Source organism: Balaenoptera borealis, assembly GCF_965194805.1.
Source record: "Balaenoptera borealis genome assembly, chromosome: 2".
Classification (NCBI taxonomy): Eukaryota; Metazoa; Chordata; class Mammalia; order Artiodactyla; family Balaenopteridae; genus Balaenoptera; species Balaenoptera borealis.
In genome coordinates, this window is record NC_138867.1 from 79,854,518 (window position 1) to 79,870,037 (window position 15,520).

At 41.6% G+C, this 15,520-nt stretch overlaps 1 protein-coding gene across 14 annotated transcripts in view; it reads left to right on the forward strand.

The window, feature by feature from the left end:
* Positions 1–15,520, forward strand: part of CAST (calpastatin) — a 120,116-nt gene that overhangs the window by 80,770 nt on the left and 23,826 nt on the right. For 12 of the 14 annotated variants that reach the window (XM_082376414.1, XM_082376422.1, XM_082376421.1 and 9 more), the window contains 9 exons: positions 355–447; positions 593–682; positions 1,764–1,865; positions 5,150–5,233; positions 6,539–6,586; positions 7,727–7,822; positions 9,506–9,601; positions 12,961–13,062; positions 13,538–13,621. In XM_082376414.1, coding sequence (XP_082232540.1) covers positions 355–447; positions 593–682; positions 1,764–1,865; positions 5,150–5,233; positions 6,539–6,586; positions 7,727–7,822; positions 9,506–9,601; positions 12,961–13,062; positions 13,538–13,621 — 795 coding nt within the window. The remainder of the gene's footprint in view (positions 1–354; positions 448–592; positions 683–1,763; positions 1,866–5,149; positions 5,234–6,538; positions 6,587–7,726; positions 7,823–9,505; positions 9,602–12,960; positions 13,063–13,537; positions 13,622–15,520) is intronic. The other 2 variants (XM_082376424.1, XM_082376416.1) reach the window with 2 other exon arrangements.

Here is a 15,520-nt window from a genome sequence, read left to right on the forward strand (position 1 = left end):
AGAGAACGGAGGTGGGCCTGGGGGTTGTTTCAATGAGTGTTTATTTCCTAAGTAGATTTTTTGAGGGAAAGAAGAATGGGGCCAAGAAAGTTTTAGGATAAAATAAATGTTAATAAAAATAAGATGAGAATATCCTAACATGTAATATGTTGAGAAGAGAGAAACAGGAAAATAATATTTATTGAGCATCCAGTTTCCTCCCAAACATAGGCTTTCATCTGAGTTATTTCTTTAAACATCTCATTTGGTAGTCAAGGAATTGCAAAAGTACATTCTTCGTTTGCTGGGTTTATAATCTGATCTGTCACTTGAATGATTCCCACGTGTGACCCGTCGTGCTGCCTTTTTCTTTAGAAACCCCTGGGGCCCGATGATGCCATAGATGCCTTGTCATCAGACTTCACCTACAGTTCTCCTGCGGCTGATGGGAAGAAAACCAAGAAAGAGGTATTGTTTTTAATGTAATGAGGGAAACTTGTTAGAAACCATCTCACACTTTAAGACACCAACAACTTTTTAGTTCTGGTTATTACAATTTGGTTAATACATTTCCTTCTTCTGTAAGTCAAATCTTTTGTATTTTGTTTTTCAGAAGTCTACAGGAGAGGTTTTAAAAGCTCAGTCAGCTGAAGTAATCAAAAGTGCTGCTCCACCCAAGGAGAAAAAAAGAAAGGTGGAAGAGGTATAAAAAAATTACTTCTTTAAAATTAAGCATGGTCCGCCCGACAGCAGTCGCTTTCCTGAGGCTGATGTAGCTGATTGGGGAGAACCCCAATAGTGCATCACACCTACTGAGTATCTTTGCTCCCTCGGGCCTGTGTAGACTAGTGAGACCAGTCAGGGTTATATTGGTCATCTCCAGGCAGGCCTGCTCTGTTTCCACAAATGCTTGCCTTGGTTGTGGAATAAGATTATCTCACCATCACACTACACAGAAAGAGCAGGATCCCAGAGGAACTGCACTCTTGGGACATCAAATCTTCAACTTGATTTTCTAAAGGCGTCTGAGTCCTGGGAATCACTAGGGGGATGTTGTTATAGCTGCTTCTCTCCACCTTAACCACAGTTGACTATAACTTAATTCTTGTGAATCCTGAAAGGTGGCCCTGCAGCTCTGGGCTGGATGAGAAAACATGCCCCACCTGCAGATGGTCCAGATAATCCAAGGAGCCGTTTCTGTTGGGGCTGCTCTGCCTTTCGCTCCTGGGGTGGGCGGTTTATTTTTATCTGGCTTGAGGAGCGGCGAGAGCACCACACCCCTGGGAGTGGGAGTTCCTACAGCCGTCAGCCACTTCAGGGCCCCCTGCTTCCTGGGCTTCGCTGAAATCGTGCTGAAGGACAGCGTTGTCAGAAGTCATTTTTAGAGACACATTTTTAGAAAAAGAAAAGCAGGATAGTGCAAGTTTTACTTCTTGCAGCTTTTATTTTGAAATGAGTATTTTATAATATAATTATGATTACAGTTACACTTCTACCTTGCTAAGTAAGAGGTGAAGTGTACCTCTGAGAGCAGGGAAACGAGTCCTAAGCCCCAGTTTTACTGTAGAAACGAGTCCTAAGCCCCAGTTTTCACTCACTGGTAAGTTCTTCTTTCTTTCTCTCTTTTACTAGGTTTTAAATAAAATTGCCTTCCTAGAGTCCTTTCCCAATCCACAACTTATTCTTAGAGATTTAAAATTTTGAATTTCACAAAGAAATGGGTAGATTGTTTAGGTTGAGGAGATGTTCTCTTTTTAATGTACAGAATTTTTTTTCCCTCACAGGACACGATGAGTGATCAGGCACTCGAGGCTCTGTCAGCTTCGCTGGGCAGCCGGAAGCCGGAACCTGAGCTCGACCTCAGCTCCATTAAGGAAGTCAATGAGGTACTGACCTTGGAGTTCACATACAAAGCCTGTTAGTCTTCAGGTTACAAGGTTACAAAGCTAATGCATTACACATGTTTAGAATTCTTGTACCATTTTTATTTTCTTAGAGATTTTAAATGAACTGTTCTTTGTCCTGCCTTACTTTCAGGGTCTGGCTAATTTAGATATTTATTGCTGGGGAGTTAGCAACCAGAAAGGATATTTCAGTGTTTGTCTTGTTAACCATCTAGAATTTTAATATTTAAAATGAACACTAATCTTCTTTGCCAATTCTCAGACGACACCTGACTAGACAAGATAACACGGAGGCAGTGGCTTGGTGACAAATAGTTTTGTCTGCTCTCATGGAAACTGGAAATTTGTATTTTCAAAAGGTTCCAGGTGCTTCTCTTTATAAGGAGAGAGGGAGATGGTTGCAGATGGGGTGGGAGATCCTTTTTATAACTATGGGGGAAAATGTTGAAAACTTGTCTCAAATTAGAATAAAATCGAGCAACAATTACTTTATAACTGGATTTGCTGCGTGTTTAGAGTGTGATGCTGGGGTGTGTTTACCCCACTGCACGCCAAGACCTTAACAAGCCTTATGAGCCAAAGCAAGCTTGTATTTGGCGGAAGGGAGTGTTCATATTAAATTCCAATTTTTAAAGAATTGTTTAACCGAGTCCTCTGGAGGAAAAGAGGAGGGAAAGCATAGAGCCGCCCTGCGGGCGTCCTTGGCCAGGCGGTGTGGTGGTGGGGACCCTCAGGAGCGCCAGCCTATCAGCTCAGGGTGGGAGCTGGCAGTTGTCGCTGTCACAATGCTCCTGCCTCCACTGTCACTTCCTGTTCTGAGTCACTGGGGAAGGTGAGTCTTGCTGACTCCCAGCAACGCCCCCTTAGTCTGGGACTGCCCTGGTCTGAAATGGGCCAGTTTCTATCTTCGACTTTCGTTGAGGGCTTGCGGGGCGCAGTGGGGCACGACAGGCTTTGCGAAGGCGAACACAAGGGAGCAGGGGAAGCAGTCCTTGTCCTCCAGGACCAAGTAATGTATTGGGAGAAAGGGAAACTTTGATTACAACACAGTGCGAGGTGCACAGTGTCTCAAGGAAGGGGTGGTCCTGGCAGGACCCTGGCGATCCACCACCGAGGGCTGCATGGCCCAGCCAATGGCACGTCTGCCTCAGGCTGTTGACAGATAGATGATTAAGGTGATTTAAGAAGATGATAATTTGGGGACAGAAAGTATAAACATAATCCCAGGATGAAAAGACTCTTCGAGTGACTAAAATCACATAGGTAGATGTGAAAAAGTTATGTAAAAATAACTTTTAAAACAGTTTGGGTTTAGGGATGCATATAAATGTATTAAATTTCCTCTGGAAAGTTAGCAAACTCCTAAAATCTGAACAAAAAGGACTATTCTACTCTTAACACTAGTTTTCCTTTTTAATTATGTACAAAGTATAAAGATTCTCCAATCCTCTGGATTTTTAAGTTGAATTTTTAGTACCTGATGGTGAATTCACTACTTCCTCGGTAGTCTGCTGTGATAAGGCTCATAGAGGTCGATATGCTATAGGAGTCCACGGCCACTCCAGCACGTTCTGCACCAGATGATGCTTCAGAGAAGAGGTCCATGCCCACTTGTCATTCTTATAATGTATCATAATGCATTTATTCTGTAGTGATACCTCATTATTAATCTCCCCTATTTCTAGTGTAGTTACCTAGTCTGGAACTATTTCAATTCAGGGGATGTTTGTTTTCACCGCCTACTGGATACAAACCACAATGCAGTCATTTAAAGAATATAAAGATCAAAGAATAGAAAGGATCTAGCTGTGCATGTGACTCACTGTTCACAAGCCTAAGTGGAGAGGACAGTCCTATACAGGTGACTCTTTCATGAGGACTGTTTTATAGCCAGAGACCTCACAAATCCCTGAACTGGGGAGTACCACTATATAACAGGACTTCCTTCATATCCTGCAGTAGAATGTAACTGGAAATATTTTTTAAAAAATCCTTTCATCCCAGTTATTATTCTATAGAACAATACAAGTATAATTCCAAAGCCTAGAAAAGTACTTGGCTTATTAAAAGTGCTCATTAAATATTTTAAAATTAATCAACTAACTAAGCATTCAATGGAGAACCACAATCTTAGGCTGAGATGTAGATGGGAGCGATAGGCTGAGCTAGAATCAGCTAAATACCCACGCCACCCCCCAGCACACACACACTTTTGTGCCTAGGAGCTCCTTGATTTGTGATTTAAATCCATGCCTTGATACAGGTACAAATTATTACATATCATGGAACTTTGCATTACCCACCAGTAGTTTAAAATCAAATGTTATATCCTAGAAGCCGCTGATCTGCCGTGGAACTGCACTTCTATTTCTAATGCATTTGGTTGTGCATGGTTCAGTAATCCAGTGACGTCTTGGTGTTACTGAAGGGAGTTCTTTTAAAAGCAGTAAAACCAGGGCTTCCCTGGTGGTGCAGTGGTTAAGAATCCTCCTGCCAATGCAGGGGACACAGGTTCGAGCCCTGGTCCGGGAAGATCCCACATGCCGCGGAGCAACTAAGCCCATGAGCCACAGCTACTGAGCCTGTGCTCTGGAGCCTGTGCTCCTCAACAAGAGAAGCCACTGCAATGAGAAACCCATGCACCGCAAAGAATAGTAGCCCCCGCTCGCCGCAACTAGAGAAAGCCCGCACGCAACAATGAAGACCCAATGCAGCCAAAAATAAATAAATTAATTTTTTTTAAAAAAAGGGAAAACTAATTATCCATGGATCAGCCAAGATTCGTGATGGGATGCCTCTCCCCTTTCTGAACTGTGTTTAACATTCATGAGAATTGGTTGTTTTCTCCCCCTTAGATAACTGCCTCATTGAGTACGACAGACGAAGGCTGTAAAATAATTGCAGCCAGCTTGGGCACTGTGCTTACCTTTCTTCAAAGGATATTTTATTTAATTTTCTCTGCTGATCCTTACAAGTCAGCAAGCTAGGTAAGGATTCTTAGTAGCCCCATTTTACAGCTGAAGACACTGAGCCGAAGAAAGTCTAGGTGGCTTCCCAAGGTCATAGAGACAGGGCAGCGACACCTCCCTGGGATTCCTGGCTGTGTTGTTTTTTTCTCCGTCACCCTACACTGCCTTCCTCCTAACTGCTCTCCGGGCACTTTAATCTGATTTGGTCTCCTCCACGACACCCATGGAGAACATAAAGTGATGTCTTATTTTACATGTATTATCCAAATGCTTATTTTTTTTCTCCACCTTCTTCAGGCAAAAGCCAAAGAAGAGAAACTAAAGAAGTGTGGTGAAGATGAGGAAACAGTCCCACCAGAGTACAGATTAAAACCAGCCACGGTACGTTGTTCGCCACGGTGCGTGACAGCAGCTCACTCCTCCTGCCTTCGCATCACATTTTGTCCTGTCTGTCCCCATGATGCTTAAGGACGTGTCTGATATTAACTCTGAAAACCCTGAACCCTTTATTCTCTGTCTTCTACAGTTGGACCCTTTAAAAGAGGGTTTCCTAAGTAATGACCGTGTGGTCATTAAAATTCCCACAAATTCAAGTGTTTCAACTATTAACCATGCTTGACATAGGTCCTTAACCTTAAAGCAGAAGGAATAATTTGTGAATAATATTTTCTCTAACTGCTATATGGATAAAAGCACATAGATCTTCTAAGTGGTAGATAAACATACAATGATTTACCAGTATCCTCAGTGAAGATGGTTTTGTTATTGTTGGTTTCAGTTTGACGTGAGGATGGTGGACTTATTCCTGTACTTATATTTGTAATTTATCTTTGAAATAATACATATAAACATATGGTGGAAAATAGCTACAATGCTTATATATGGAAAGTTTCTCATTTTTTAGAAACATTCTAAATTGTGAATTCTGAAAAACCAGTTTTATAGGAATGATATCTTATCTCTTCACCCTGGGTTGGAGAATTGAAGCTTTTTTCAATCTTTCATTGATGTAGCTGCATCTTTTTAGCCAAAGAACTTTTTAAAAAATTCTGCTTCCTTATTCAAAAGATGGAAATTATTTTTCAGTAATTTTTTTTAAATTTTATTTATTTATTTTTGGCTGCACTGGGTCTTCGTTGCCGCGCGTGGGTTTTCTCTAGGTGCGGCGAGCGGGGGCTACTCTTTGTTGCGGTGCGCGGGCTTCCCATTGCGGTGGCTTCTCTTGTGGTGGAACACAGGCTCTAGGCGTGCAGGCTTCAGTAGTTGTGGCATGCAGGCTCAGTATTGTGGCTCGCGGGCTCTAGAGCACAAGCTCAGTAGTTGTGGCACACGGGCTTAGTTGCTCTGCGGCATGTGGGATCTTCCCGGACCAGAGCTTGAACCCATGTCCCCTGCATTGGCAGGCGGGTTCTTAACCACTGTGCCACCAGGGAAGTCCCTTCAATAACTTTTAAAGAAAAGTAATTGCATTATATTTTATAGCATTTGGTTTCTTGATTTTTACAGCTCAACTCCTTATTCTGATACTTTATAAAAAAATTAATTTGAAACACAAACTCACTCAGATATATGGCCAAAAAAACAATCTCTCCTCTCATATCCTGGAATTTCTAAAACAAACTTAATGGGACAAGAAAGCAGAATTTTCTATTTCATTTTAAATGTATTTTTAATTTCATTTTACAGGATAAAGATGGAAAACCACTCCTGCCAGATGTTGAAGAAAAACCCAAGGTTAGGAAATAAGTTTTTTTGATACTTAAAAAGCAATAGAACTGTAAGGTATAAACAGATAATTCTGACAGACCAGATCTCACTGTAGAGACTTGCATGCCAGCCTACTATTAAGGAGAGAGGAACTTTTGACAGCAACACTTGGGTTAGATCTCTGACTCTTTTTCACATATTTTAATGATTATTTATCTCATGAATTATTACTAAAATATTACAAGTTTACAGGTGATGTTCGTTGAACATTAGGAGCCGATATCAAGAGGGCCCTTAAATTAGGTTGTTAACACTTGGTTTGATCCTAATTACAGCATCAAGTGCTCTAATGATTCTATGCTGCCTTTACTTAATTTGGTGTTAATCAGCATAGTTACCTATCATGATGATATTAAGCAACTACATTTATTAGTCACTTACTATGTGCCTGACACTACACTAAATGGTGTTGTGTGTTATCATTTTGAGGAAGGCACTATCATTATTCCCATATTACAGGTGAGGAAATTGAGACACAGAAGGATTCTGTAAATAGCCCAAAGTCAAACAGCTAGGGAGTAGCAAGGCTAGGACTCGAAACTCTGTCTGTCCAACTCTGGGGCCCAGCTTCTGAATTACATGCCATTCTGTCACAGATTAGAGCATGTGGAGATTTTGACTAATTACAGTAAACGAATAACACCACTTCACCTGAAGGAACTAAGGATAGAAGAACTTTCCTGCCAAAACCCCATGTAGTCATAGGAAAGGAGTATATGATCTATGTTTCCTGTGACTTATTCATAAGGGAAGTCGCTGGAAGTAAAAAAACAATCACATAAGGAAAAACGATAAAGATCTTCATTGGAACAAACAGGCAATCTTATTTGAGCAAAATTACTCTGAAACTGAAGTATCAGGAAAACTTTTAACTAAATAAACCATTACCATGTTTGTGGTACTGAGGTGTTTAGTATTCCTTATTTGTTGCATGACATTTACCTTACATTGATAAATGAAACATATACCCTGTATAAATTAACTTTTGGTTTTAGATTCTAAAATATGACATAATATGTGTTTACCAGAAAACCTTTTTCTCTATGAAAGCTTCTTTTATCAAAGTAAAACTAATTTTCTTCATATTATATATTTCTTATGTTACAGCCCCTGAGTGAATCAGAACTCATTGATGAACTTTCAGAAGATCTTGACCAATCTAAGTGTAAAGAAAAACAATCTAAGCCAACTGAAAAAACAGAAGTACGTTTCTAAAAATAAAAATCTCTAGTTTTTGTTGTTTTTTAATGTTTTTCTATAATCTTAAAAATGTGAGACCAAAACTTTTAACAGGAAGTGGCTGATGAAAAGGCACATTTTGCCATCTTTTTTCACACACAGTTTTCTTCTTGTCTGTTTCTGGATGTGCTTTATTTTCCCAGGCTGACCCTCATATTCTTGCAGTTTGAGTCCTTTAATTAATTATTCCTTCAGGAAGGTATTCACACCCGTGCTTTTCTTTCCATTCCTGCTTCTGTAACTGACCTAGTTAAAGTTGTCATCACTCGTCACCTCAAGATGGCAATGGCCTGTGTCTTTGGTCTCCTTCCAGCCCATCCCATATGTCCACCGGCATTATTCTTTCTCAAGCATGTTTGTGGACACAACATTCCCCTGCTCCAACCCTCAGGAGCTTCCCATTCCCTACAAAAAAGTTCCTGCTCATGTATTTGGGCCCCAGCTTCCTTTCATGCCAAGATGTGTCCCCCTATCACTAAACTCAGGTTGTAAGTACTTGTATGTTTCCAAGGCTTTTCTCATATGGTTCCTTCTGCATAGAATAACCTCTCCAAATTCTAGATCAACTAAAATCGTAGTCATCCCTTTAAGGCTCAGCTAAAATATGACCTCTGTCTCCTGCATTTCCCTCCCCAAACCTTACCACCCTTCCCACTCTTATTAAGCAGAATACAACACACCAGGGAGGTCTGTCATGCTTTCTTTATATATCCCTGTTGAGGCATTTGTTGCAAACAAGGTTTTAGCTGCACTGGTCTTTACTTCTAACATTTATTCATATTTTTAAATAGTAAATTCCTTGAAAGAAGAGCTCATGCCCTATTAATGATCATCTGCTGAGCACCTTGCATACAGGATAGGCTTCCATAAATGTCTGGATTAAAAACAATCTGTTTGAAATTTTACTCTTGTAGCAAAATAGCACAGTGATTCTCAAACTTCAGTACGCATCAGGATGACGTGGAGTGTTTGTTAAGGCACACATTACTGGGTCCCACCCCCAGAATCCCCGATTTAGTATGTTGCGGTGGGGCCCGAGAATTTGGATTTCTAGCAAGTTCCCTGGTAGTGTTGAGGCCGCTGATCCAGGGACCTCACTTTTAGAACCCCTGGGATAGTCTTACTACCTTGCATTTGTACGTAGCTATTTACAATTTACAGGGTGCCCTTAGATATATAAAAATGAGGTATTTAAATAAAATATTGTATTGCATTTATAATTGGTATATTCTTGTTACATATTATATGATGGCAAATAATATAAATAATAATAGTTGATAAAATTCACTGAGCTTACTGTGTTTCCAGGTACTATGCAAAGCACTTAGCATGTTTTATCTCATTCAAGGCCCCTGTCAACCCTTGAGATGTAGGTACTATAATTGTTCTCATTTTGCAGATGTAGAAACTGTGTCTCAGAGAGGTTTAGTAACCTACCTAAGGTAAGAGGTGAAACCAAGGTGAAGTAATGGTAGCTGAAGAGTTTCAACCTGCCTTGACTTATTTACTGCTCAAAATCCTTGGGCACTCAAGAAAGTCATGCTCACAGCATATGGTGTAGCAGACTGTATTGTTGGTCTATCATTGTTCAGTCTTAATAACCGGATATTTCTAAAAATTCGTCATTGTACCTGCTTCTTTCTGCAGGAGTCTCAGGTTGCTGCCGCTACTCCTGTGGAAGGGGCCGTGCCTCGGACCACCTTGTGTTCCGTGCAGTCGGTCCCGCCCCCGTCAGCCACGGCGGTGAGTGGTCCTCTGGGCACTGAGAAATGTCTTGAGAAAGTAATGTTCTTCCTCCCCTGCCCTTTCTGCTGTGTATTACCGTCATATTACTTTATTCTAACAAAATAAAAATAAAATCTTAGATAGCTATATTATCCTGTGTTTAGGCTTCTGGGAGGAGCTAGAAACTCAGGCTAGATTTAAATTTTTAATTCAACTGCTGCAAACTGTTTTGTTTTGTTTTGACCTTCTGAAATTGTTTCTAGCTCCTCAGCTACTGCGGTTAATCATGCTTCTTCACTTTCCTGTGTCTTTCAAGCTGATTTGGTGTCCCACAAATAGCCCGATATTACTTTTTATTGACTCTCCTGGTGGAATCATCTGCACCTTTGTCATCATGACTCCTCTTCTCTCCCAACTGAAGGGAGACAGGTGGACTCACTTCCTTTCCCCTTCCTTCTTCTCTTGCCTCTCTCTCACTTTCTAATTTTTCTATAAGGTATGATATTTAACTAGTTGAATCTGTTTTCTTTGGAATTCAGTGAGTTTTGTTTCCATTAGCAGATAGAATCTGACTCAGAGAATAACAGCTGATGGAACTATGTTTCATTAGTACAGACAGTGAATCTACACTCTGAATAACTAACTTGTTCTAGATGCTTTGCAATATCTTCTCATTAAATTTTCACAAGGACACTGTGAAGGCTGTTCTGATCATGTCTCTCTTATAAACGAGGGAAATGAACTTCGAGTTGACCTTGAGCAATTCACTTAACCTTTCAGAACCTCAGCTGAGATGTAAGATACGGCCCCTGCTCTCAGCCCCCTTCAGGTCTAGTTTGGATATGGGCCAGGTTCAGGCTTACAGTTTAGTTTGATCATTCTCATATGGGAAAAGGGCAGCAGAAACATGGGTGAAGGAACTGCTTTCCAGGAGGAACTCAAAAAGGCTTGCAGGTGGAGGACAGGATCCTACTGAGAAGTGGGAACAGCACTGTTTTCCTGGGGAGACCAGCAAACCTGGGACAGCCCAGCACAGAGGTGTGGAGCCCTTCAGGTATTGGGGTATGTGCATTTAGTTGTTTGAGAGAAGAGGGCCTTGAAGAAGGTGTAGGACAAGAGTCCTGGGTACCCTGAGTGGCTGCTTCCTGCCAGGGAGATCCTGGGTGCCAGCTGCAAGTCCCCTCAGAGTCCAGGGTCTCCCTCCTGCCTTAGACAGGACGTGACCTCCTTTTTATTTGGTGGGAGAGTCTCAGGGTACCCTCCAAAAACTTTTACATTGTGGGATTCAGGCACAGGCCACAGTGGTAAAGAACAGGAGAGGAAGAGAGAATCTGGGAAGAGACTGGTGAAGGAAGTAGGCACAGAGGCAGTGATTGGAATCAAAAAGACAGTAGCCAATATTCCAGGACAGAACTCTTGTGACCTAAACATGTGTCATCTACCTGTTGTGTCAACTGTGACTGCCAGGGCCTTAGAGCCGAGTTAGTTCCTTTCCAGCTTTATCCTGACTGTAGAGATTTGAGCATTGGATTTTTAATGGAGAGGAAAAAAAAAAAAAAAAAAGAGCTCTTGTTTTTCTATTCTCTGACCGCCTTTCCTGGGCCTCTACTCCACCAACTCTGGTTACCACAGTTGCCGAGTTTATCATCACTGAGGTCAGTTGGCATTTCTGGGACTGTGACACCCATGGGAGCCAGAAGGAACAGCCGCAGAGTGTGATAAAGGTCAGAGAACTCAAGAGAGGCTGGAGGATCAGTGAGCGAAAGGAAACAGAAAGCCCAGGGGAAGGAGATGAACGTCTGCCCTCTGCAGTTCTTGTTGTAGAAAAAGAAAGTTTATTGAGCAAATCCAAAGACCTGAGTTCTAGTTCTGAACCTGACAACAAAAATAGAAGCTTTTGTCGTTGGTCCTATTTCCAGATTCTTTAGCTCTTAAGACTGCTGCTTCCCCTAGTTTTCTAACTCGGTTTCACTTATTTCTTGAGCCAAAGGGCACAGGCTTGGGAAGCAGTAGTTTCCAAAGATTCTGCAGCAGAGAGTAGAAAACAGAAGTGTGAGCAGGTGACTTGGATCAGGTAGCAATCAGGTTGCTTGGCTAAGACTTGGGGACCGCTGCAGCTCTTAGTTAATATCCCAAGCAGGTTGGAAACATCAGGGATGTTTGTTGCCCCCCAGAATAAAATCTATGCAGTGTCCAACCACTAGATGGTGATAAATCACTTTCCACTCGACGGCCCTTTTTTCACTGGTGATCTTTACTTTTGTGGTGCAGCTTAGCAGCAAAACAACTTTTCTTACTTAGGATGATGGCTAATCTATATAAAACAGAAAGACGCTTTTACTCTAAAATTCCAATATGTACTCCATGTGAAGTCGTATTCTTTTACAATAAGAATAATCTTTGAGACTGTTTAATTCAGATTTCACACTTTTGACCAAGACCAGAGTTGGAAATTCATGGATTCTGCAACCCAGGACCCACGCAGTAAAACAATAGTTTAGTAAATGGTACTTATCCTTGATATGCATGATGCATTCTATTTTATATTCTTCATTTAAAAAACGTCCTGACCATGAACTACTAAATTGATTTTAAGAGCTCATCATGTATGGATCGTGACCTGTGGTTTGGAAAAAGCTGGATCTATCCTCTCTTTAGCCCAAAGAGAATTTATCCTTTATTTTCCCTTTATGCCGTTTATGTTCTGTGTTCATCCAGTTTCATTTTAAATACCACTGTGGTCAGAGTTCACTATATCACAGGGAGCACATTTCATTTTCAACAACTGGACCACAGGTAGACTGTTCTCATTGGGCCACTCAGGTTAATAAGTCACAGGCCGTCACCTGAACTGGAGTGAATCCACTCTGACCAGTAGGAGCCACATAGAGAACACAAGCTTCTGTGCCTCAGTAGAGGCTCGGCCGGAGCCATTGCCTCCGGGGCCCAGCTGTTTCACTGGGAAGAATGTCCTCTCGAGGGCTTTTCTGAAAGCTTTCCTGTGCCATCTCTAGAACAGTCACATAAAGATCACTTCTTTCTTCTTTCCTGGCTTTCAGCTTCTGTGTGGTGTTACCCATTCTCTTAACTTCCTAATTTCTGAACCAAAACGTGGGTTAGATCTTAAAAGTTCCTCAGTGTCAGTACATAAATTGCACACACTTAATGTTTAACATAAGAAACTTGCTCTAATTTTTAACACCTCAGGATTTTTAAACATAGATTCTAATTCAGTTGATTGTTTAGATTATTAAAAGATGACATGTGCTTCTTATCTAGGCCTGAAATAAGGATATGCCCATCTGAACTGTTTGTTGTAGTCTCTTTTAAAAGGAATGCTTAACCACCTACTTAGTATACCCCTGATGTGCTTTTAGAAGGGCATGGGGCCAGATGATGCTGTAGAAGCCTTGGCTGGAAGCCTGGGGAAAAAGGAAGCCGGTCCAGAAGTTGGAAAGCCTGTGGAGGATAAAGTCAAGGTAATGGCAGCTCAGATACTTCATAGAAAGGAACTATCGTTGATCGCCCTGACTCCCCAGATAACTCAGTCATTTTTTAAAATTTCCTACAACACATGACCAGCTGTCTTTCTCTGTTATTGTGCATGTCCTGTTTAATAAGCAAACCCTGAGTGAGCATCAGTGTTTAGGTGCAGCAGTGGATGGCTGCCGCGCAGGTATCGGAGTTCTGAGTCTCACCTTGTCCACCTGCATTTCCATTGCTGAGGACTCAGGAGAGAAGCGGCACTGCCTCGACCGCTCCTCACGACGGCCTCTTAGCCCAGCAGGCTAAAAGTGGTGCTGTCTGAGCCTGCTAAACCAGGATACAGCGTCAAAGATAGAGTTGCCGTAGGAACCTAACAATGGATTTGTTGACCTCAAATTTAGTCACTCAGGCATCCACTTTATGAGAAAAAGATGTATTAACAAGGAAAATGGTTTAATTTTTATTCAGGAGAAAGCCAAAGAAGAAGATCGTGAAAAACTTGGTGAAAAAGAAGAAACAATTCCTCCTGATTATAGATTAGAAGAGGTCAAGGTAAACAGGCTGGCATCTTTTTCTCATTTATTTTAATTTATACTGAATTTCATATACATGAAGAAGGGACATGCGAACAGACCTGGGATATAAAGATCATGTTTCTTAGTATTTCAACACCAAATAGTATCAGTTCACTAATACCCTGTTTGCACACCAGCTATGAAACTAAAATATTCCCAAGTGGCCTTTTACTCCTCCCTTAGGTGAAAGAAATATAATGTCTTAGCTACTTAATTTTTGCCTGTCTAATAGGTGGTTTGTTAGAGTACCAGAAGCAAAGAAAACTTAGGAAACCTTTATACAGATAGGAAAACCAAAATGAGCAACAATCACTTCCTGAGGAAAGATTTACAAACCTTAAATATAAGTTGACAAATAAGAGAGCCTACTTGACGCTGAATATAGTGAGTGATAAACTGACCCATTTCTTTTATTCTGAACGTAGCTTGTACAGAACAAGTGACAAGGGGGCGACCGCCACTACATGAATAATGCAGGAAAATCAAATTGACGCTCCTCGTATTCATGCAGGCGGACTAGTCCATTTATTTGGCAAAGGCAGGAACTATAGTGAGCTTTCCCTGATTGAAAGTTTATTATTTTGGATACCTTTAGTCTGCTTCCTTTCTGCGTTTCACAATTCAGTTGAAACCATGGCATTTCTATTCATTTCGGCTTGTTCGTTTGCAAGGTTCTTAGACTCTGTGGACCTTAAGCAGCTGTCACATTTGAAAAAGGCTGGTCAAGTGCCCGTAACTCTCTTCAGAGTAGGAGGTTGGTTACTTTCTCTCTCCTTTTGCTGAATTTTAGTAGCAGCTTTTAAGAATGCAGCTGATTAGCTTTCCTGACCGCTTTATTCTGCGGTAGTTTCATCGTTCTCTGAACTTGTTGATCCCACCCGTTATTACTTACCTGTAGCTTTATAACATTTCCAGGTGCTGGCTTGATCTCTTGTTTAAATCCTATGTTGTTCTTCTTCAGCTCTGCTCCCATCAGGCCTCTTCAGTAGATTCAGCTCCCTGAGGGTAGACCACAGGTTCCCCCTTCCAGACACGGGATGATCTCAGTTTGAGTGTGGAGCAGATGTGCCCTCGTCCCTGCTCCTATGTGTCACTTGGGAAATGTGCTGCCTTTGCAGCTAAGGGATGGTGGAGAGCAAGCCTCAGGCTCTGTTTCCCTCCTCACTGAACAGTGGTCAGAAGGTACATGTGAACGTGCGGAGGAGGCGGAAAATGGGGGTAAAGGAGTTTGTCAAAAGGGAAGCTGGTGATACTCTCAACCATTGCATCTCCTTGAATTTTAACAAAACAAAAAACACCTTGACCAGTTTATCAGGAGAAGTACACAGTTGACCCTGGAGCAACACAGGTTTGAATTGTGTGGGTCCACTTATATTCGGATTTTTTTCAGTAGTAACACTACAGCACTATACCTTCTGCAGTTGGTTGAATACATGGATGCAGAACCACACATACAGAGGGCCGAGTATAAATTATACACAAATTTCTGACTGCTTGGGAGATCCATGCCCCTAACCCCCATGTCTTCCAAGGGTTAACTGTGTATAAAGAGAGAATCTTGCACTTATTTTTGGGTGTGTAGATACGTGGGATTTACCATTTATTTATGAATCTTCTTTTACTAAAGAGCCCCAAACGCTTTATCGATTTTGTCCTGTTACTCAGAAGTGGCACTCAGAGTCATTTGAAGGTTGGCATCATCTGAGCCTCAGGGTGAGCTCCCTGAGGGCAGGAATTTGTCTGTCGTACTTTCTGTGGTATTCCCGGTGCTTAGTAGAGGGCTTGGCGCAGAGGTAATTCATGCTAGTTGGATGTGCTGCCTGTACAGTTAGGCAGCTTTTTCCAGGCAACTTGTGCAAAGCCCACTCCCCAGGCA